The 23118-nt window shown below is 43.1% G+C and overlaps 2 protein-coding genes across 2 annotated transcripts in view; one reads left to right on the top strand and one right to left on the bottom strand.

The window, feature by feature from the left end:
* Window positions 1-988: 988 nt before the first annotated feature.
* On the bottom strand, window positions 989-13714 carry mios (missing oocyte, meiosis regulator, homolog (Drosophila)). Its single transcript, XM_037534228.1, has 11 exons — window positions 12255-13714; window positions 10973-11597; window positions 9317-9415; window positions 8934-9188; window positions 7622-7791; window positions 5987-6052; window positions 5687-5845; window positions 4657-4809; window positions 4183-4387; window positions 3310-3439; window positions 989-1673 (listed from the first exon to the last, which is right to left on the bottom strand). The coding sequence occupies exons 1-11, from the start codon at window positions 12930-12932 to the stop codon at window positions 1583-1585; spliced, it is 2631 nt and encodes an 876-aa protein (XP_037390125.1). The 5' UTR covers window positions 12933-13714; the 3' UTR covers window positions 989-1582.
* A 1975-nt stretch (window positions 13715-15689) lies between these two features.
* The window catches only part of col28a1b (collagen, type XXVIII, alpha 1b), a 47666-nt gene continuing 40237 nt past the window's right edge, over window positions 15690-23118 (top strand). Inside the window, exons 1-6 of the mRNA XM_037533912.1 lie at window positions 15690-15773; window positions 16215-16403; window positions 19431-19996; window positions 22722-22742; window positions 22871-22930; window positions 23028-23081. Coding sequence (XP_037389809.1) covers window positions 16277-16403; window positions 19431-19996; window positions 22722-22742; window positions 22871-22930; window positions 23028-23081 — 828 coding nt within the window. The 5' untranslated portion in view covers window positions 15690-15773; window positions 16215-16276. The remainder of the gene's footprint in view (window positions 15774-16214; window positions 16404-19430; window positions 19997-22721; window positions 22743-22870; window positions 22931-23027; window positions 23082-23118) is intronic.

The raw sequence follows: 23118 nt of genomic DNA, 5'->3' as shown, positions 1-23118 counted from the left end.
TCCAGTCGTGAAATTTCCTCACTACTAAATATTCCACAGTCCACTGTCAGTGGGATTATAACAAAGTGGAAGCGATTGGGAACGACAGCAACTCAGCCACGAAGTGGTCGGCCACGTAAAATGACAGAGCGGTCAGCGGATGCTGAGGAGCATAGTGCACAGAGGTCACCGACTTTCTGCAGAGTCAATCACTACAGACCTCCAAACTTCATGTGGCCTTCAGATCAGCTCAAGAACAGCGTAGAGAGCTTCATGGAATGGGTTTCCATGGCCGAGCAGCTGCATCCAAGCCTTACATCACCAAGCGCAATGCAAAGCGTGGAATGCAGTGGAGTAAAGCGCCGCCACTGGACTCTAGAGCAGTGGAGACGTGTTCTCTGGAGTGACCAATCACGCTTCTCCATCTGGCAATCCGATGGACGAGTCTGGGTTTGGCGGTTTCCAGGAGACGGTACTTGTCAAGTGTAAAGTTTGGTGGAGGGGGGATCATGGTGTGGGGTTGTTTTTCGGGAGTTGGGCTCGGCCCCTTAGTTCCAGTGAAAGGAACTCTTAAAGCTTCAGCACCAAGAGATTTTGGACAATTTCATGCTCCCAACTTTGTGGGAACAGTTTGGGGACGGCCCCTTCCTGTTCCAACATGACTGCACACCAGTGCACAAAGCAGGTCCATAAAGACACGGATGAGCCAGTTTGGTGTGGAAGAACTTGACTGGCCTGCACATCAGTCCTGACCTCAACCCCATAGAACACCTTTGGCATGAATTAGAGTGGAGACTGTGAGCCAGGCCTTCTCGTCCAACATCAGTGTCTGTCCTCACAAATGCGCTTCTGGAAGAACGGTCAAAAATTCCCATAAACACACTCCTAACCCTTGTGGAAAGCCTTCCCAGAAGAGAACAGTGCCAAGTGGTGACCCCAGCATTTATGGTTTTGCATGAAAATCAGTGAAAGTATTTCATGTGACATAAAAACACACCAAGGTCAAATATTTCCAACAGAGATGGTGTATTAAATGTACAGCACTGCTTTTCTCCACAACTAAAAGATCCTTCACCACAACTTGCTTAAGAAGTAAATGTTCCATCTAAACATCCAACATTTTACAATAGGGGGGAAAAGTTATTGCGCATGTTAATAAAATGGCACTTCAAAACATTCTTTTTGTTGTCAGAATATTGATCAGCAATTGTATATAAACTGTATACAGTGTACAAACCATGTTCATTAAAAACACCACAGATTAGTACTACGGTAACATTACAATCGGCTTCTGTTCACCACTAATGTTGAGGTAATGAAGTTGTTTAATTTAAAAAAAAAAAAAGCCCATTTTGCCGACGCCTTCCTTTCCATATCTGACTTGCTGGTAGGGTCTCATTTCAGCTCTTCGCATGATTCCTCTTCCATCCATGGCACTGTCTTGGAGGACCTGAGGAGGTAGATAAACACAGTGCTCTGTGGGTGAGCAGCAGACCGGTCCGACACGACACTGAGAAGCCACTCTCTGCCTGTCCAGGGACTGGCCGCTCTCACAGGTACGACTCCTCAGGAAATCAGGGGTGGAGTGTAGGTAGCTTTACTGCTATACATTGTCTGATGGCTGCAGGTTGCCTGTGGTGTCCAGCTGCATGCATTTGCAGGTACAGGCTGAGACCGGACACTCGCTGTGGTCTCTGCACAGGAAGGAAAATATTTTAGTGCACAGCAAGTAACTCATCTGGTACAAATTAGAAGGATCTTTTACATTTATGGTCTGCCTCCAGAAAGACCGACGGTTTAATCAGGCGAATATAGTGTAGAGTCTCACTGGGATAATATACGTTTACGTTTATATACGTTTACGGCATTTGGCAGACGCTCCAAAGCGACTTATTATTTGATCATTTTACACAGGTGGACGAAGGTGGTGTTAGGAGTCTTGCCCAAGGACTCTTATTGGTATAGTGTATGGTGCTTACCCAGGTGGGGATTGAACCCCAGCCTGCAGCGTAGAAGGCAGAGGTGTTACCCACTACACTAACCAACCACAAGCTGGGTTGGGTATCCAGTCTGCCACATGGACGGCAGGGACATTGTTAAGCTACATTAAATGACCCTTATTAGACCCAAAACGGGGAAATTTCACCTCCGCATTTAACCCATCCGTGAAGTGAAATACCACATACACACTAGTGAGCACTAGGGGGCAGTGAGCACACTTGCCCGGAGCGGTGGGCAGCCCTATCCGCAGCACCCAGGGAGCAGTTGGGGGTTAGGTGCCTTGCTCAAGGACACCTCAGTCATGTATTGTCAGCTCGGGGGATCGAGTCAGCGACCTTCCGGTCACAGGGCCGGTTCCTTAACCACCAGTGACCCATGACTGCCCCTGTTATACCAAGTGTATAAGACAGAACTGCAGTTTTGACACCACAGACTGGCCTTTTTTACATTTTTTAGATATACCCTAGCACACATTAATAATAATAATTGAATAGGGCACAATTTGAAAAAGTCTAACAGTGCTGTTCATAAATAAAAGCCTTTAGCCAACAATTTAAGCACAACAGAAATGTGTTTGTGCTAGTGAGAGGCTGTCCGCCTTCATTTATAGTAGCGCTGCAACTTCTGGAATATTTTGAACTATTTTATAAAACACTGTCCGGAATCTTTGAATATTGCACAAGAATAAGGATCATTAAAGTGTGTTCTCACAGCATGTAGCATTAAATGGTATTCTGTGGATCCTTCCCAACCTGGCAACCCCGAGCAGGTAGCTGGTCCTGTTTCACGGTGTCACTGAGTGACGTGCAGTGCAGGACAGCAGAGGAAACAGCAGCTTTTTAATCAGAAATCAGCTTTTTGGTCAAATTTTTTTCAAGCTGTTCAAAACACACTTTATATCCAAGCATGTGCCAAACTTCGCTGTATTAGACTTACTGACCAACACGGTTTCCTTTTTATACCATTTATTCTTAGATCAAATGCAGTAGATATCATGCTCGCTAACAAGCCAGAGCATTAGGAAAAGCATTTGGACGGCACCGGGTGATTAAAACTGACATCACTGCCTCAAATTAGATCAACACAGACAGTCCGAAAGAGTCTCGACGTCTCTGACTACCGAGATATCAATGCAGCTGTGATGAGAAAACGGAAGAAAAAAAAACCCTCACACTTTTATAAAACAGGTAACAGTTCCAGTTTGAATTGCACTTCCTTTTTTTTTTAAACATTCTGTTTGCCAAATTTAATTTTATTGAATTATTACCGCAGCCCTAAATATCAGCCTAGTTACACTGGAAGACTACAAATAAATATGACTTTGCTCACCTGAACCAGCTAAGCATATGGCCAGCATGGCCTCCATGGCGACAGTTGTGGCACCAGGTGAACCAGTTGTTGAACTGGGCGAGTTTCTTATCTCTTGGCAGGTCAACTTTCTCATCAGACTTCCCTGTGCCTGATGAAGGTGAGAGAAAAAAAACATTTCAATTTACGCAGAAATCGGTCATAAAACTCTTTATCCCTGATAGAACATGTCAAATGGCCCAACAGAATGGGGGAAACAGGCAGACTGGAATTTGTATATACATGCACAAATATATGAATGAATGCATAAACAAATACATGTTTTGAGAGTTTTGGTTAAAAAGAGATTGGTGAGAAGATAAATGGCTTTATCGTGTTTTTTCTATTATTATTATTATTTATTTGATCCAACATTGCTAATCTGGATAACAGTGCATATAAACAATTCAACTTTATTCAACTTTATTGTCATTATACAATACAGGGTAGTACAGTATAGCTAAACATTATCAAACTACTTTTCCATCGCAGTGATAAAAGATGCATAGTAAACAGTAAAAGACAAAAGACAGTAAAAGACAGACAAAATGTGCAGTCTGTAGGTTCAGGTGTCAAACGTAGACAAGATGTGCATAGGCAGGTGTTACAGGTGTACTGGACATATAGACAGTTAGTGCACAGTCAGATATTCAAGTGTATCAGGTATATAGACAGAAATGTGCTGGTGAACTGCAGTACAGTAAGTGCAGAAGTACTAGTGGTGTAAACAGTGACCTGTATATAAAGTGTACAGTGCAGTTAGCACTACGTTTACACTCACTGTCATTTTCTTTGATTTATTCGGCCCTTTAAAGCCTGTACCCAGTTCTGAAGAGCGTCCAGCTGGCCCATTACCTGTGCAAGCGGACACCGGAGTTCCCATGTTCATCAGGCAGAGGGCGCAGCGTGGCAGTGGCTTCCGGCAGCCAGGGCAGCTTGTGACCTTTGACTTGGTGGGGGAACCACTGACCCCGTACTGGCTGAAGCCGCGGCCCTGGTGGGGCATGGCGGAGCAGCTGAACGATATCGACTTTCCACAGAAGTTACAGCTCACAAACACCTAAAGGAGAGGGGAACAGAGGGAGACAACTCAGTCACAGTGTCAAGCTACACATATTCAGGGAAAGCATTTGGCACCGCAGGCCATCACTGGGGGAAAGAACTGCTGCAATAGATTCAACTTAATAGTTAAGTATACAAGAAATGCCAGACAGCGCTTGAAAGAGCAAAACATTTCATCCCTTATTACCACATTCACACTGCTTGGATGAACGATCCCTCTAACATGTATGAACACAGCCTAAAGTATTCACGCGGCAGGCTCCTCACCTGAGCAAGAGGCTTGGAGCTGGGGTCTAGTTTGCTCCTGTGGATGTCAAATTCAGCCCGTTTGTGCCAAAACCTCCAGGCATCCAGCAGATTGCGATAGTTCTCGATCCAGCACTGCACTCGCGGATCCTTCACCACTTCAGGTGTGGAGCCCTAAACGCACACCCACACAATACAATCCTTCATCCATTTATTTTGCAATAAAAGCAACAAAAAGATTCTTGCTGTTGCTAATACTTTGACCCATTTCAAATGTCTAAATCCCAGCAATCTCATGCAAAATGTGCATATGACACACATAAAAACAGAGGTTTGTAAATGGCAGCTGACCACTTAGTTTGAATATCAACCAAAGCTAAATGTAATCTGAGCCAGCACTGGATCTGGGACCACCACTGAATCCTGGTCTAGATGCTGTCCTGTGCACTGCTAGAAATGAGAGGTCAGCTTAACTTAAAATGACACAGTGACTGATTTCTTTTCTTGAGTTGACTCAACTTGAGGACCCACAACTTAAACTTCTTAAGTTCTCCTTTTTTCAGTTCTGCGTCTCAGTTAGGCAAAAAAGCGAATGTGTTTTTTTCAACTCCATTTCCCCCCTAGCCACTTTTTTCCTCCTGGATATGCACTTATGGATGGCTATGGCATAGCTGGCGCACAACCTCAAAACCTCCCTCACTCCACCACTGAATCAACTTAATACAGTGGCGAAAATATTTATTTTTTAACTTTAAAGCAAGGTGTAGTCTCATGTGCAGCTGTCTAATCATTTGAATCCCAGCTATATCATACTTGTCCATATCTGGAAGCCCAAGGGGAAAATTTGAGATACAAATTCATTTTTGTTGATCTAACTGAGATGTAGACCTAGAACCAGCATCTGGGAGAATTTTGGACTCAACTAGGAGGTTTGAGTTGGGTGAACTCTGGTGCCCTCAAGTTAAGTCAACTCTAAACAGCAAAAAGTAATCAGTTACTATGTCATTTTAAGTGGAGCTGATTTTTTACAGTGTGTGACAGGTTATCATACCCTGAGCATGCAGAAACTGGCTGTCTGAACATCTCCTGTGCGATCTACATAGCTCTCCATCAGATCCACGCCGTCCTTCGTCAGCCCCGTCAGTAGGATGCCTTCAAGGTTCCCCACCTCCTTCATCTCATTGGTCAGTTTGTCTATGTAACGAGGCAGCTTCACCAGAAACGCATACATTTTTACTATATTAATAAACTACATGTCTTATTTATAGAATAACAGTGCAGATGTTTCAATGAACCTAAAACATGTCAGTGCACTCTGATTATCTACAAGGTAAACAGGAAAATCTTTTACCTGATTGTCATTTAGGAACATACAGGCGAAGGCCACTCGGTCTCTGACAGCCACACGACTCTCATACTGTGGATAAAAACAAAATTCAGCTTAGAGCAACATTTAACAGGGAAAACGCAAAAATTGCAAATGTTCAGCGTGATCTCTGCAAAAGCTTCAGAGTAGCAAAATACTACACTAACTGGTCCACCTTGCTAGTAAAAGGTTGGACCCCCCTTTGCCTTCAGAACTGATTTAATTCTTCATGGCACACTTTCAACAAGGTGCTGGAAACGTTCCTCAGAGATTCTGGTTGGTTATTTGAGTTCCTGCTGTCTTTCTATCATCTGGAACCAGTCTGCCCATTCTCCTCTGACCTCTCACATCAACAAGGCATTTTCGTTCACACAACTGACCGCTCACTGGATATTTCCTCTTTTTCGGACCGTTCTCTGTAAACCCTAGAGATGGTTGTGCGTGAAAATCCCAGCAGATCAGCAGTTTCTGAAATACTCAGACCAGCCCGTCTGGCACCAACAACCACGCCACGTTCAAAGCCCCTTAAATCCCCTTTCTTCCCCGTTCTGATGCTCGGTCTGCACTTCAGCAAGTCGTCTTGACCACCTCTACATGCCTAAATGCAGTGAGCTGCGGCCGTGCAACTGAACTGTACCTAATAAAATGGCTGGTGAGTGTAGCATGGTAAGATCACGCACTCTCTCACACACACACACACACATCTTCTAAGCCGCTTCTCTTTCTGGGTCAGACAGACAGTCAGACATTCACTCACACCTAGGGGCAATTTCCCATGTCCAATTGGCCGGACTGCATGTCTTTGGACTGTGGGAGGAAACCAGAGCACCGGACAGAAACCCACGCAGACACGGGGAGAACATGCAAACTCCACACAGAGGGGACCCTGGTGGCCTGGCCGGGGAATTGAACCCAGGCCTTCCTTGCTGTGAGGCAGCACTAATAACACCAACGTTATTGGTAGAATTTATAAATATACAATCGATAAATACAAACCCAAGGGGGGATTCTTCACAATGCAAAACGTCCCACTTAGCCAGATAACAAACACCAAAACCTTGTACTGCAGTGAACTGCTCCCCATCTTTACTTCTGAAAGACTCAGCCTCTCTGAGATGCTCTTTTTATACCCAACCATGTTACTGACCTGTTGCCACTTAACCTAATTAGCTGTGAGATGCTCCACCAGCTGTTTTTTTTTTTAATTACCCAACTTAACCAGTCATTTGTTGCCCCTGTCCTGCCTTTTTTAAATGTGTTGCTGGCATCCAGTTCAAAATGAGCATAAATATTTCAAAATACAATTTCTTAGTGTCAACATTTCACAGGTTGTCTTTGTACTATTTTCAGTGGAAAAGAGAATTAAACGACTTGCACATCAATAAATTCTGTTTTTACTTGCATTGTGCACAGAGTCCCAAACAGGATTGTGTACTATATTCCGTTTCTGCTAATAAATCCCCCCAAATCTTGAACACTTCTCCTTTAAACCAGAAGTCAAGACTGTCTTACAGGAGGTCACTGCAAATACACAATCTTCACCACTGACTTAATTTACCCATAATTATTGAGAAACCGCTTTAGGAAGTATCTCTCAGCTCAAAAGCCCTGTTCTCGTACCAGCACAGCATCGTAGGACCCCGGTTCACTGGTGAGGAAAGCAAACATCACACACAGGTAGGGCTTCTTCAGCTGCAGCCTCAGAGAGCTGCACATCTCCCTCCACAGAGAAGTCTTCTCATCCGTGTAGCCTGACAGAGCCATGGCCACCACGTTCAGGTTCAGGTCACCTGTCCAAACGGAGAGAGAGACTGCATTTAGCTGCACAGGAGACACATCAAACAAGAGGAGTAAGGCAGACTTGCCTTCTCGCCATACTGGCATTTACAGTACTGATGTTGCTGAAGGTCGCAATACGCAAATGAGCCAATCACAACTTTATATTACTGTATGCTCCAAGCATCCTGTATCATTATAAAGATTACATATTGCTTTATTGTCCACCTCTATGCAGCAACATGATCAGAATACTAGTCCATATGAGGTAGCCCTGGATGAAGTGGACAGCAGAACTCATCCCAACTACAAAAATATTGCGCACGTTACCAAAACAACCTAAAACACAGTTACAGATAAAACACATTTCCGCTGGCTGAGGACATCAGGTTACTATACAGTGCCTTATCACCTCATAGGAACTCTGGGCCTTATTCAACAATACCTTCCAAAGCTTTTTCTTAAATTTCTTGAGAAGAATTCTACATCAGCTTCATATGTTATAACAGGCCTGTGAGAAACAAGCACTTTTGTACTGAAAGCGCTTTTTATTGTATTTAAAGCACTTTTTTGTATTTATCAGCTGTTTGATTGATGACCAGACGCTGCATATTCTTCACACAATCTATCTAATAACAGTCTCCAAGTCGCAGCTAGCTGATGTGAAGCTGAGCACCAGCTTGTGAGAATCTTTTCTAGCTCACTGCAGAGTTACGTTCCATATACATGCAGTGGCTTAAGCCAATCTGTTACCTCTTTTCCAGCAGCCGGCAAAACTAGTTTAATTCTGTATTGATAGAATTCAAAAAGCGTAAATGTTGCAGCTCAAAGATTTGATCAAAATCATTCTTTCAATCATTTCCATCCAAGGAAACGTTCAATACGTGATCTCAAATTCCACTGTGATTTAACTGAATCACAAAATTACATTTAAAAGTAGTCTCAGAATTTTAGCGTTCACAAAAAACTGTTCACACTTAATATTATTATGAATATAATAGTTAAAATCAATTATAACAATACAGAATTGATGGAGATTTGCTTCAAACGGTGAAAATACATGCAAAATTTTTCAACAATGATACAAATCAATCAATTAGTATGTAGAAAAGCCCCATGGATAATCCTCAATATGCAACACAACCCAGCTCAGTACCTTTCTCTGCTGAGGCCCCTTTATTGAGGATCTGGATGGCACGCCGGATGTCTAAGTTAAAGAGGGCCACAGAGGCAGCCCTCTCCCACTCGCCCTCCTGCTCCAGGGACTTCAGGAAGGGTTCCACATCGACATCTGGCCCACAGCTGATCCAGCCGCACAGCTGCAGGGCCAGGCTGCGCTCCTCACTGTGATACTGGGCGACGTCTGTGGGCCTATCCGAACCCTTCCAGCACCGCCGCGACTCCGTAGTGCCTGGATGCAGGGGAGAGAAATGGGCAGCAGAGTAGAACAGCATGTTCTCAATGGGGCTGTCGTGATCGATCACACTGCTTCAGTGAAGTCAGGTATGCTGCTGCAGCCGAAAACTGCGAAACACTCACCAGAACTGGACTTGATAATGTTCTTGATGCCTGAGTAGATCAGAGACTGCTTGCTTCCCTGCTGCCTCTGTTCCAAGTCTTCAGTGTACTGCTGCATGAGTAATTCTTACATAGGAAACTTTAACCAGCAACAGAAAATATGAGAGATGAACAAACAGGTAGCACATCAAAACTGTCAAGAAACGGCCAAGAAAGTGGAAGACAGGGTCTTCTTCTTCTTCTTCTTTCGGCTGCTCCCTTTAGGGAGCCTCCATCTTGCCCTATCCACTGCCTCCTCTACTTTCACACCAACCATCCCCATGTCCACCTTCACTACATCCAGAAACCTTCTCTGAGGTCTACCTCTTCTCCTTCTACCCGGCAGCTCCATCTCCAACATTCTTTGACCAATATATCCACTATTCCTCCTCAACACATGTCCAAACCATCTCAACCTGGCCTCTCTGGCTTTATCTCCAAACTGCTCCACCTTCACCGTCCCTCTGATCTGCTCATTTCTAATCTTGTCCATCCTTGTCACTCCCAACGAAGATCTCAGCATCTTCATCTCCGCCACCTCCAGCTCAGCCTCCTGCTCAGCCTCCTCCTTTTAGACAGAGCCACAGTCTCCAAACCATAAAGTGGAAGACAGGGTACTATCCTAAAATTAGAATTAATCAACAATTATTTAGAAAGTTATTATTTAGAAGTAGAAAAGCATTTCTTTGCGCAGGAAAGCACTAATATAAACAAATATAAACAAAAATAACATTGATTACATTGTAATACATGTAGTTATTATCCAATGCCAGTTTTAGCTGATCAATAATCCTTTATTATGTTAAATCAGTTGGGCTGGTGAAAGAATTAAATCCATATGACAGCTGTGGGAGAATTCTGTAACCAAACTTTGCTCCTCAAACTAATTTATAAGCTATCAACTTCTTTTTTTGCTAAAAAAAAATTAATATTTTTTTCTTTTTACGGTATTAATGTGCATTTGTAGCTATTCTGATGATATGCGGGTGTTTCATCTGGTAAAAACACATTAAGTTAAGATTAAGTGACTCTTATTAGTCCCACAACGGGGAAATACCACCTCTACATTTAACCCATCCGTGAAGTGAAACACCACATACACACTAGTGAACACACACACACAAGGGGGCAGCGAGCACACTTGCCCGGAGCGGTGGGCAGCCCTATCCACGGCACCCGGGGAGCAGTTGGGGGTTAGGTGTCTTGCTCAAGGACACCTCAGTCATGTGCTGTCGGCTCTGGGGATCGAACCGGCGACCTTCCGGTCATGAGGCTGGTTCCCTGACCTCCAGCCCCCAGAAATTACATTAATCACCAGGATAATTTGCTTAGATGTCAAAGACTTGCACAGAACTGTATTTTCCCAATCATGTTAAAAAGAAACTTTCCCAAGACATCTGAACTGAAATTGTCCAACATGACCTCCACAATCCACAATCAGCCAAATAACTTCAAACAACACTGCGTCTGCTCTTTCACATTTGTGGAAGTTGAGTTTTTTCACTGTCTTATTACGATTTAGGAGCTACAAGGTTTTCTTATGATAGGAATGATATGGAAATTTTGAACCTATAGTAAGCTGCAACTGGTCACATTAGACCAGTTCCGTTTTTATGGCTGATAAGCGGTGAAGGATATAGTGCAACGTGTACCAGAGGGACCTCAGCTGGGGGTCGGTGCCCCCAGCGAGCAGATGGTTCCTCCACAGCTGGACGGTGTCATGGCCATATCGCGACTGAGCGCGCTCCCTCATCTTAGTGGCAATGTCCTTCTCGGCAGCTCCACCTCCCGTGCTCTCCTCAGTGCACTCGTACAGGTGCCGCCCGCAGGCCCACATTAACGAGGTGGTGGAACTCCAGGCCAGAGAGATGCGCTCGAAGACGGTGAAGTCGCTCATGGCCCGGTTGGGCGACACCACCACCATGCGGTTCTGAGTGGACGGGTGCCAGGCAAAGCTGCTGATCACATTCTCGCTGCATGGCTGTACACCGCGCTCGATGATGGTGGGCTCCGTCTCATCCCCGATGGGTGTGGGCGCATGCTGCATGTCGTACAAGCGGATGACATTGGAGTCGCGCGTAAGCGTGGCCAGCAGGCCCATACGTGTTGGGCACCACGCCACTTTGGTCAGCGGCTTAGGCTGCTCGGTCAATGTGAAGACGGGCTTCTCGAACCTGCGCAGGTCCCAAATCGCCACCTGACCCTCAAAGAATGATGCAACACGATCCTGGAAGTATGGATCCACCGTCACCCCCTGGATGGCCTGTATGAAGGAACAAGGCAAATAGTGGTTTTAATGATATACTGCAGTGCAAACCCAATGACGCTGTACACATTACTGCGGTCTTAAAGAGCACAATAAATCACCTACGTGCAAAGCCAATATCTGGACAACGCATATTTACATAGTTATAAATGGAACAGTACAAAGTAGGAATAGTGGCTACAATCTCATATTTTTTTTAAAGGGGTCTGAGTTTTGTTGGTGCTTTAAAAACTTACGGGAATCAATAAAAAGCCTGCCAATAGTTTAACTGCTTGTATTATATGTCAATAAGTATTTTCAATTTTCAGCACGATAATATCAAAAGCCGGCACTGCACAATATTGTTTGTTAATCATTACTGCAATACTGACTTAGTGATTCTGACACCACACAGGTTGTAATATGCAAATCCTTTAATAAATCAAAGAGATTTTTCCAGATCATGCCAAACAACTTCCGTGTATTTTGGTGAAAGAATGTGAAAAATCAAGAAATTCATTTTATCCAACCAAGAAAGCAACACAAGCCAATCTTTAGTCGTTTCTATATATTGCAACATGCAGTAAAACTACAATACGATACTTCATCTCCATACTGAAGCACTACCAGATTCATCAGATCACTTTGGTCATTGATAATCAAAGACAATAATACCTTGGTGTTGACGAAGGTCTTCTGGCTAGTGTTGCGCAGGTCGAAGATGGCTAGGTTGCGGTGCATGCCCGCCAGCAGCAGCTTCTGGTGGTCGCGGGGCAGCCAGCAGAGGGACAGGCACGCGTCGTTCTGTCCCAGCTCGTAGAGCGGCTTCGTAACCACCATACCGGAGTCAGCATCACCAGACAGGCGGAGTTTCTCAGCTGGTACGGCCTCAGGAGAATATTTACTGCTGATGTCCCAGATCAGGACTGAGAAGTCGGCCCGGTGCTTATCCAGACCAGCAGCCAGCCAGTTGCTGTCCACAGGGTTCCACGCCAAGGTGTTGCATTGCCGTGCATGTTTGGGCACAAACTCCTTACCCACCAGCTCCTTGCATTTAGAGTTGTGGCTCTGGCCCAGGCTGGTGAGCACCACTCTCCCATTGGCTTGACCCACAGCCAGCAAGCACTCCGGCTCATGCTTCGGGTACCAGGCCACGCACTTCATGTAAGGGGTGTCGGAGTTAATGGCCAGCAAGGTGGCCGCAGTCTCCTCAGACAGCAGCAGGGCGCCAGCTTTGGCCTCTGAAGTCCCAACAGCTCCAATTCTATACAGACTAAGCTCGGAGTCGCAGATCACATAGCGATCCGCATGATGTGGAGACCACAGGATATCTGGCTTGGAACTGCCCATCATTACAACAACAGCTCCCTGCACGTGTCTATCTGGCGTGCCTCAAAGAAACAGGTCCAATTTCATCATTTCATCGCTGACAAGCTTGGAACTGCTCATCATTAACCTACAACAGCTGCTCACTATATATATATATATATATATATATATATATATATATATATGATGTACTTAAAGCTATATGTACTTAGACCCAACTTTGGTGCTTTCCCATCTTAGTTTTTCAGTTTAGACATGTTCAAATCAGACTTTAATGCACACACAAATACCCTATATACAGTTATAATCTACTCTAGTCCAGTAACACAGCGCGTTAGGTCACCGCAGAGGCCAGTGAGGCGAGATATGCTTATTATTTTGGTTGTAACTATGGGCAACCTAGCCAACCTAGCTGAGCTAACAGCTACTCGCTAATCTAACTAACATATTTAATACACCACCCAGCCGGTTACAGCGCCAGGGGTGATTTTATTTAAGACTGAAGCGTGAAAACCTCCTCAGACAGACACTCCGCGTAGCCTCTGCCGCCGTCGGATCACCGCTGAATCCGCAGTCCTGACAGCTAACGCTAGTTAGCTATCGAAGCTACAACGTTACCTACGCGTCATTTCGGGCGAATTAAAGCCTCGCAGCCGGTCGCGGACTCAAAGCCAAATCAACGAACGTGTCGTGTGTGTTGTATTATCGTCTCTATCCACCCGCGAAGACGCTTTACGCTGAAGAAACTTACTTCTCGCGTTCGGCGAAGTTTCTCCGTGTTTACGCTGCGCGCCCCGCCGAGGCGAGTAAAGGAGGCGATGTTTCAAATTAAAAGTCCGAGCTCAGTGAAATTTAATCACGACTACGACGCCTAAAATGCACCGAGGGAGGCTTTTCAGTGTGATGTTGTGAAATATTGCCTGGTTTATTATAATAATAGTAATTAGTAGTACTAATAATAATAGATGATGTTAATCATGACTAGATGTGCATTTTCCTGAAGGAAACTGCAAGAGTGCTTGAAAAGAGCTGCAAGTGTGTGTGTGTGTGTGTGTGTGTGTGTCTGTGTGTGTGTGTCTGTGTTTGTGTGGTGCGTATGTGTGTGTAGGTGAACAACACCTCCCTAGGTGTGTGTCTATGTGGTGTGTGTGTGTGTGTGTGTGTGTGTGTGTGGTATGTGTGAGAGGGAGAGATGTATGGGGGGGGTGTTGTCATTCAAATGAACTGTCACTCTGTTATTATGCGGCACTTAGTGGAGAAGCCTTGTTTGAATCCAATTTGCACCCTCTGAACAAACAGGCATAACTTGGGAAATGTTCGCTCTATCGCTTAACCGGATAGATGGTGTGAGATGAGATTGCTTGAGGATTATTTGTTGTGTGTATTGAGAAGAAAATGTCTGAGTTATGACGAGTTAAACACGGAGAAAATCCTGAAATAAGCAGATTCTGATTTTGAGAAATTTACATGGGAGTGAATAGGGCAGTTTTCTGTGCCTAGTGCCAAACAAATGCTCATAACTCTGAAGCTAATTTATCAAATGCTGAGATATTTTGAGCTTTCAGAAAGGACAAGTTTCTCTACCTTTTAAAACTGAAATGGAGTTTCTAGGTGAAAGTTTAAGGATTTTAAAGCCGATTCCCTGCATGATCGGCTGTGTCTGTGAGACTGGGTGGCCTGCTGTGACGTCATCGATGCCAGTTAGAATCTGAAGTTCTGAACTTTCCGCCGTTCATTTCTTATGGGAGGTTTTTAATATTTAAACTTAATTTTATTAAAAACTGCCAATCCGATCGGCTCCAAACATACAGAGCACAAGTCACAGCGCCGAGACCTTCGAAACGCAGTTTGAACAGAGTCCGTGCGTTAAGCGGTTCGGGCTGTATTAATCGCAGAAAAGTGTGGAAGAAGAATAAGAAGTATGAGAGTGGCCTGAAGAAGCACACAAACACACAGAGATTCTGCTTGTAGTATATATAGAGGCGCGTAATCCAGGTCCAAAAAGTCAAAACCCTCCCCAGGATTTTGTTCCAACTGCCTGAACACCTTTGCTGCCGGTTTGAGCAAATTAGAGAAGTCAAGCAGTTGGAACAAAATCCTGGGGAGGGTTTTTACTTTATTGGACCTGGATTACCCGCCTCTAGTATAGAGTATTAAGAATGACTCAGTTGCAAATACATTAATGGTTGATTTGATTCCATAGTGAATTACACTATGCTGTGGTGGCTCTCTCTTTGAGATGCGGGATAATCAATCGATTCTAACTTCTTTGTATGATCAATGAGAAGTGGTATATAGTAATAAGCAATAGCTTAAGCCCAGTGACTAATATTTCATGTAGAAAGGTGAACTAATGAACAGAACTTAAATATACCCACTGATCATTTTAAAAAGACAAAGGTTATGAAGTTGTGATTTGAATTTTTTTTTTTTTTTAAATCATACAGTAAATAGTAATAGTAATGCACAGTTACTGTTTATTTGCTGAATTTAATATATGGCACATTTAATATTTTTCCTCCAATATGTTTAATGCAGCAAAAAAAAAAAAAAACAGAAATTGTGCACTAAAATTAGCAGGAAAAGGCCATTTATGTTCATCCCCTGTTGTGGATGTCTTAATGTATCTTCACTTAGAAAATCAACAAAACCCTTGTTTTGTCTATATATATATCAGGAGCCAATCCCAGAGCAGGAGGGCGGAGCTTGGCAGAACACAAGCATGGGAAAAAAGATGAGGGAAGAAACCTGCAGTGAGTGGCCTGTGGGTGGGAGTTTTATGGACTCTGCAGCAGCTAGATGGATCAGGGTGAGCATGCACCAGGAGCATTGATGGGAAAAATGCACCTTTGCATGATCTAAAAGGTAAGCGCTGAAATCACTAGCTGGCTCAGGAGTCGTGCAAAGCTTCTGACGGCTGTATTGATCTTGAATGACTTTTATCAGTAGTTTTCCTTAAACTTGCGTGTTAATATAGCTGTACTTTTTAAATGAAAAGACTAAAACACAGAGTATTTGGCATCATAACCCAACCCTTGATGTCACTTTGTGACTTGAATTTCAATGGATGTGTCATTTTTACGTTGCTTATAAAGTATTTACTAAAGATTCATTAGACTGTGAAGAAGTTTAACACAGAACACCAGTGCATGGTGCTCAGATTATACACTGCTCTTAAGACTTTTATCTATGTGTGTGTGTTTTTTTTTCTGTTTAAAAGTTGAGCACTGAAATAAAGCTTTTATATTAACATTATATTAATTATATAATTATATTAACATATATTTCAATTGTGATTTGTTTCAGGCACATGTGGACAGTGAGTGGAGGTCAGTTCTCGCCCACTCCTAATCTTCCTCAGTGCAGACATGAAGGCAAACACGTCCAGAGCGACGCTCCTGTGCTTGGCACTGTTAATCCTTTCGCACGCAGGCAGAGGCCAGCGGAGAAAAAAGCAGGAAAACAAGAGCAACCTAACTACAAGGAATGGGCAGGGTAATGAGTCATGTTTTGTATGATACTCAGATTTATGGACTCGCTCTCTTACATGGGATGTTTTTGAACCTGTGGTTGCGCATCTGTTACAGATATCACATCCTACGCACGTTCTTTCTTTCGCTGGCTTCTTCTTCATCTTCTTTTTTTTTTTTTTACTAATATTTTTAGAACATTTTGTTCAAGTAGAAGAGCAGGAGACAGCTACAAATGTTTAAATAAGAGTTTTGTGCATTTGTGTCACTTACTTCCCAATCCATATCGTATACATAGCGTATATCACCGCTGTCGGAAACAAAACCTTGCATCTTCATTTTTGACGTTTCTCAGTTTTTGATATAATTTGAAAATGCCCGGTGTTTTTTCCATCTTGTGTAAATTTCATGATGAACGGGCCAAAAGAAACAGCCCAAAATGACTTGGAAAGACGTCTGGTTCCATTGACTTACATTAAAAGTAAAGTAGGTTTTTTCCTTCTCCTATAAAGTTACCATTTTGGAGATACGAGGTTTTCTTCAGCGAAATGTAAACTATTATGTGAAAAATACTCTGTTTTGAAGTCACTGAGTGCGTTTACATGCACTGGAGTAATCAGACAATGGGAAACTCCATTTCGACATGATTCAGTCAGCAATCAGAGTTCTGCTTTGGAACCAGCCAATAAACTCACAGAAGAAGACATGAAAACATAGTGTAAAACTCAAACTTCATGACACAGTTTTTAAAAAAAAAAAAACGTTGTCATGTTACCTGAAAATATATACCAATATCATGTAGAAGATGAAGAATACCATTCATTTTGTCAAGCATGCTTCAGCGTCACTCTAGAAGTGTTTTGCTGCATCTCTCGGCAGCGCTGCTCGCTTATTTCTGGTACCGCAGCCTGTTTTTGCGCATGCACAGACTGAGAAATGTGAAAGAAATCAGAGTAAGAGTTCACCTGCACTGAGAAATCTGATTACTGAGCTAAAATCCTGCTCTCTTTATCAGATTTCTTGATCAGATTTCTAGATTCTAATCAGACAACTGCAGAAATCAGATTATGATCGTATTATTGAGTGCATGCAAATGCTCTCATTGTTTCTGTGACGTCCCAAAAAGAAACACACTTACATTTATCCACTTATTCAGTGTACAGCGGTGTAGCCCCACCCACTCATGCTGAAGTGGTGTTTTTATTCCAGACTCTGAGCAGCCAATCAGAAAGCTTATTTACATATATCAGTCTTAAAGGCACAGTAACAAAAAGCACATTTGGCTAATGGATAATGGGTAAAGAGAGGGTGGAACATTGGTGATGTAAAAATGAATTTTGACTATTTTTTGGTATATAAAACTGCATTTAAGACTCAGACCAGGGCTGAAATTTCACATTCATACTGAAAGCCTTTGGAAATGTGGATCTTTTGGAAAGCTGCAGTGATCCATTTGCTTCCCAAAAGCCAGGGACAGTACAAAATTTAATTGTTTTCCCCACATCTTCCATTCCAATAACTCTGTCTCTGCATGAACAACATTGTATATAAGTTCAGTGGGAATGGGTAAGGCTACGTTGCTGTAGATTGAATGGGCAGTCAAATGTGTGCAAAATCTTGGCGAATTTGCATATTTTGTTGATTTTTGAAATGCAAAGCATTAGAAAGCATTGGAAAAAAACATTTCTGAAAAAGTTCATGCATGGTTATTTTATATTTGAATAACTTAATAAAAAAATAGTAACAGTGGCATTTTGATGTCCCTCCAGTTGCTTACTAAACTTATCAGACCTTAAATAACTTGTTAGAACTATGTAGTTAGGCAGGTCTGGTTAAGCAAGAATTGTTATCAGGAATTCAAAAGCATCATAAAACATCTGCCTCTTTATATCTTGTGTTAACATTCAACAACCATGAATTCCTCTAAGCAGCTGGCTGAGAATCTGAAAATGAAGCTCACTGGTGCCTAAAAAGTAGAGGACGGCTACAAAATTATATCAACACGCTTCTAATTTCCACTGTCCAAAATGTTTAGAAAAGGGGAACTCTTGAAGGCAAGGCAAGATCGGGAAGACCAAGAAAACTCTCAGATAGAACTGCTGAAATGCTGACCAGAAAGGCAAAGCAAAACCCCCATATGACAGCAGAGGACCTGCAGGAAGGTTTAGCTAAAACAGGTGTGGTGGTGCACCGTTCTACTGTGCAGCATTACTTGCTCAAACCTAATCATCATAAGGAAACTACATCTGCAACTTCATCACAAAGTCCACATCTAATGTGTACTAAACAACATGGAGATCAGCCCGAGGAATTTGGGGAAGAAGTGCTGTGGACTGATGAAGTGAAACAATCACTTTAGTGAGCACAGTCACTAAAGAAGAAAAAAGATCAGCATTTGATGAAAAGAACACCTTGCCAACTGTATGTTATTTTGGAGCAGCTAGTGGTACAGGAAACATGGAAGAATGGATATTTCCAAATATCAGCAAATTTTGGATGCAAGTGCAACAGTTAGTCAAGAAACTCAAGCATAAAAGAGGCTGGCATTTACAACAGGACAATGATCCAAAACATACCTCAAAATCCACCATGAGCAACTTCAAGAAATGCAAGCTGAAGCCTTTGGAATGGCTCTCACTGTCCCCCAGCTTGAATATCATTAAAACGTGGGTAGATTTTTAGCAAGCTGTGCATGCAAGACAGCCCAATAAAGGGGTGTCTAAACTTTTGCACATGCCACAATTTTAACAACTATTTAGTTTTTTTATTTATTTTTTAGGTTGATCATTACTGTTACTATTTACTTCTTTTGACTAACAAACAAACAAAAAAAAAAACCTATGGCCAGGCATGCCCAAACATTTGCATACAACTGTATGTAAATGTGTTCATGGTTGTGACATCACAAACATGATGAATTCAAAATGAGCCATTTCCCACGTACGAACTGCATGGATGATAACGGCTTTGCGCTAAATGAGTAATAAACTTTGGGTAAATCAGTTGATTCCTAATTCTTCAAAACATTTTTTTTGTCCCTTTTCATCACCAGTACTCGTGTGTCCACTGGAGATCGCCTTCCTCCTGGACAGTTCGGAGAGTGCCCTGAATTTCCGCTTTGAGCAGGAGAAGGACTTTGTGCGCTCCTTCAGCCGGCGGGTCACGCAGTTGCAGGTAGCAGGCTGGCACCTGCAGACGCGGCTGGCTGCCCTGCAGTACAGCAGCACTGTGTCCGCCGTCCAGAGCTTCAGTGATTGGCGGGACCTGGATGGTTTCCTGAGCCGCATCGAGGCCATGTCCTACATCGGCCAGGGCACATACTCGTCCTACGCCATCGGGAACGTCACTGAGCTCTTTGTGAAGGAGTCTAAAGAGGAGAACGTGAGGGTGGCCCTACTGATGACAGACGGTGCTGACCACCCCCGGAGCCCTGACATCATCGCAGCGGCAGCCGAGGCCAAGAGCCATGGCATCAAACTCTTCACTATCGGCTTGTCCGACCAGGCCCGGGGGAGCCACAACAGTGCCAAGCTGAGGGCTGTGGCCAGCGCCCCTGCACAGCAGTTCTTCCACAGCCTCAACGACCCGGATCTGGAGGGGAGACTCCTGCAGGAAATCGTGAGTAACTGCAATAACTTCTAATCCGAGAAGGATAGTTCCAGTTCTAAGAGTAAATTATCCTGCTCAGGAGTTTGTTCCAAACAGCTGGATTTGACAGTTATCACAAGTTAGCAGGTAGAATTAATTTATGAAATCAACTGGGTGAGTCCAGACCACCAAATCATGGCAGGGCCTTTATGAATAATGACATATTTTATTACCTGTCCTTAATCTTATATTAGTTTCATCTCACCACATCAGCTTACATATTAAGGCCATAAAATACACACACACACACACACACACACACATTTTCTAAGCCGCTTCTCCATCAGGGTGGCGGGAGGGAGGGGGTGGGGGTGCTGGAGCCCATCCCAGCAGCCATCGAGCAGATGCCATAAAATGATATAAATAATATTGGTATCAGCTCCATTTACCATATAGCTGTGCTTGGTAGGTCCACAGGAGCACCATATAACATGTATTATTTGGGTGGTGGATCAATCTGTTTATCTTTCTCTCTCTCTCTCATATATATATATATATATATATATATATATATGTATGGAAATATGATGATGATGATTATGATTATTATTATTATATTATAATAGCCTATACATGTATTTTGAAAAGCACACAAACATGTCATTCAAGTGCCCTTATAAAACCTAATAGAAAATATCAAAAATCAAAAAATCTAAATGATCTTATCAGCTTGGTTTTATATAATATTTATAATGGGTATTATAAGTGCATTTCACTCACCAGCAGCTTTACACGCTCAGTGTAGGAGTTTCCATGTAAACAAAATGCCAGTTAGGCATTAAAGGTCAAGGCTGTCTGGCCTACGGCTCCACAATAGCATGGACTGTGCTTCATTCTGGAAGCTTGTATTAAAGATTCCAGTTGGAAGATCCCCAGCCTGGGGGCTGAGGAGAGGCAGGACGTTCTGGACATTTTGCCCTAGATTGTGCCACTGTGTGGACTATGAGCTGCGTGTGCCCAGTAAAGTCTAAAGGTCTCTAAGAACTGCTTCTTATTATCATATTACTGTCATAATAAGTAATATGATTAACAAAGCCAACTTAGTGTTCCTCATTTTATTATTCCACACTTATTTGTGCCGTCTTCGTGAGTCTCAGTTGTCAAGTTAAAACCACAAAACTCTGCTGGATTGTGGAGCTTATACAGGAATTGTGCTTGTGCTTTTGGGAACAACCACACATGCGTTATTTGTTTACGCATTTTCGTCATAAGAAATTAATTGTAGACTGTTGAGATAATCATAATCTAACCGTCACAAATGATGTCACACAGTACATCTCTCACACTGTTCCTCTTAGACATTACCTACAGACTCACATACATACTAGCAGACATATATACACATATTAGCAACCAGCCAGAATACTATAGCAGTGGCCTAGCAACAACTTAGTAACTACGCGAGACACCATAGCAATAGCCAAGCAACACCTTAGCGACCATCTGGGATACCATAGCAGTGGCCTAATAACACGTTAGTAACCATCTAGGATACCATAGCAGTGGCCTTATAACACGTTACTAACCATCTAGGATACCATAGCAGTGGCCTTATTACACGTTAGTAACCATCTAGGATACCATAGCAGTGGTTTAGAAACAATTTACCAATCACCTGAGACACAACAGCAATGGCCTAGCATCACCTTTGCAAGCATCTGGGATACCAGAGCATGACACGACACCTTAGCAACCTCCTGGAATAGCATAGCAATGGCCTAGCAACACTTTACCAAACACCTGGGACACTATAACAATGGCCTAGCAACACATTAACAACTGCCTGGGATACCATAGCAATGACCAAGTGACACAGTCTAGCAACCTCCTGGGAAAGAATAGCAATGGCCTAGCAACACCATAACAACCTAACAACGGGATAGTCTGCCAATGGCCTAGTGACACCCTAGCAACCTCCTGGGATACCATAGCAATGGGCTAGCAACACATTAACAATCACCTGGAATACCATAGCATAGTAATGACCAAGCGACACAGTCTAGCAACCTCCTGGGAAAGAATAGCAATGGCCTAGCAACACCCTAACAACCTAACGGGATAGTCTGCCAATGGCCTAGTAACACCCTAGCAACCTCCTGGGATACCATAGCATAGTAATGACCAAGCGACACAGTCTAGCAACCTTCTGCTAAGGAATGTCAATGGCCTAGCGACACCACTGGCAACCTCCTGGGATACCATAGCAATGACCAAGCGACACACTAGCAACCTTTCTGGCAAAGTATAGTAATGGCCTAGCAACACCCTAACAACCTAACAGGATAGTCTGCCAATGGCCTAGCGACACCCTGGCAACCTCCTGGGATACCATAGCAATGGCCAAGCAACAAATTAACAACCACCTGGGATACCATAGTTATGGCCAGGGCAACAAATTAACAACCACCTGGGATACAATAGCAATGACCAAGCAACACAATCTAGCAACCTTCTGGGAAAGCATAGCAACTGGCTAGCGACACATTAACAACCACCTGGAATACCATTACAATGGGCTAGCGATACATTAACAACCACCTGGGATACCATAGCAATGGCTGATCTGAATAAAATATTGCATTATTTTTTGCATCAGAAATAAAAATAAGTCCTGAAGAATTTGGACTCGTGGAAAACGTGATGGAGTAGTAAAAGTACAAAAATATATATTAATCATTGTCTGTTTTTTTTTCAGAAAACAGTTGCAAATAATGAAGTAAGTATTTCACTTAATTTACTGGACAGAGTATAATGTCCCATGTGATTTATGAAAAAATATATACATATATAGAGCATTGCTTGCGAATTGCCGGTGTCACAGTGTTTTCTGATGTCATTTTCCAGTGTCCACGACTCCAAACGTGTTTGTGCGAGAAAGGAGACAGGGGACCTCCGGGAAGCCCTGTGAGTCAAAGGACATCATTGAGGTTGTGGGCATTTCTGTACAGCAGAATGATGACCGAAGCTGCTCTTGACAAAATCTTGTTTGTGTCCTGTGCAGGGCAAAAAAGGAGAACCGGGTTACGAAGGACTGCCTGGTATAAAAGGGGCAAGGGTGAGCAGGAAAAAATGACCATAACATCAAAATATTG

Source organism: Pygocentrus nattereri, chromosome 24 (genome assembly GCF_015220715.1).
Source record: "Pygocentrus nattereri isolate fPygNat1 chromosome 24, fPygNat1.pri, whole genome shotgun sequence".
NCBI classification, from domain to species: Eukaryota; Metazoa; Chordata; class Actinopteri; order Characiformes; family Serrasalmidae; genus Pygocentrus; species Pygocentrus nattereri.
The sequence above is the reverse complement of the archived record's forward strand: the minus strand, read 5'-3'. Positions and strand labels throughout refer to the sequence as shown.

Bases quoted from the DNA above. Each gene is read 5' to 3' on its own strand.
- mios (XM_037534228.1), bottom strand. From the start codon at position 12,932: ATGATGGGCAGTTCCAAGCCAGATATCCTGTGGTCTCCACATCATGCG. The intron at 9,416-10,972 runs ATATCCTTCACC...TGTAAGAATTAC, and splicing joins CCTCTGGTACACGTTGCACT to TCATGCAGCAGTACACTGAA. The intron at 7,792-8,933 runs GTACTGAGCTGG...CCGTTTGGACAG, and splicing joins AGGGGCCTCAGCAGAGAAAG to GTGACCTGAACCTGAACGTG.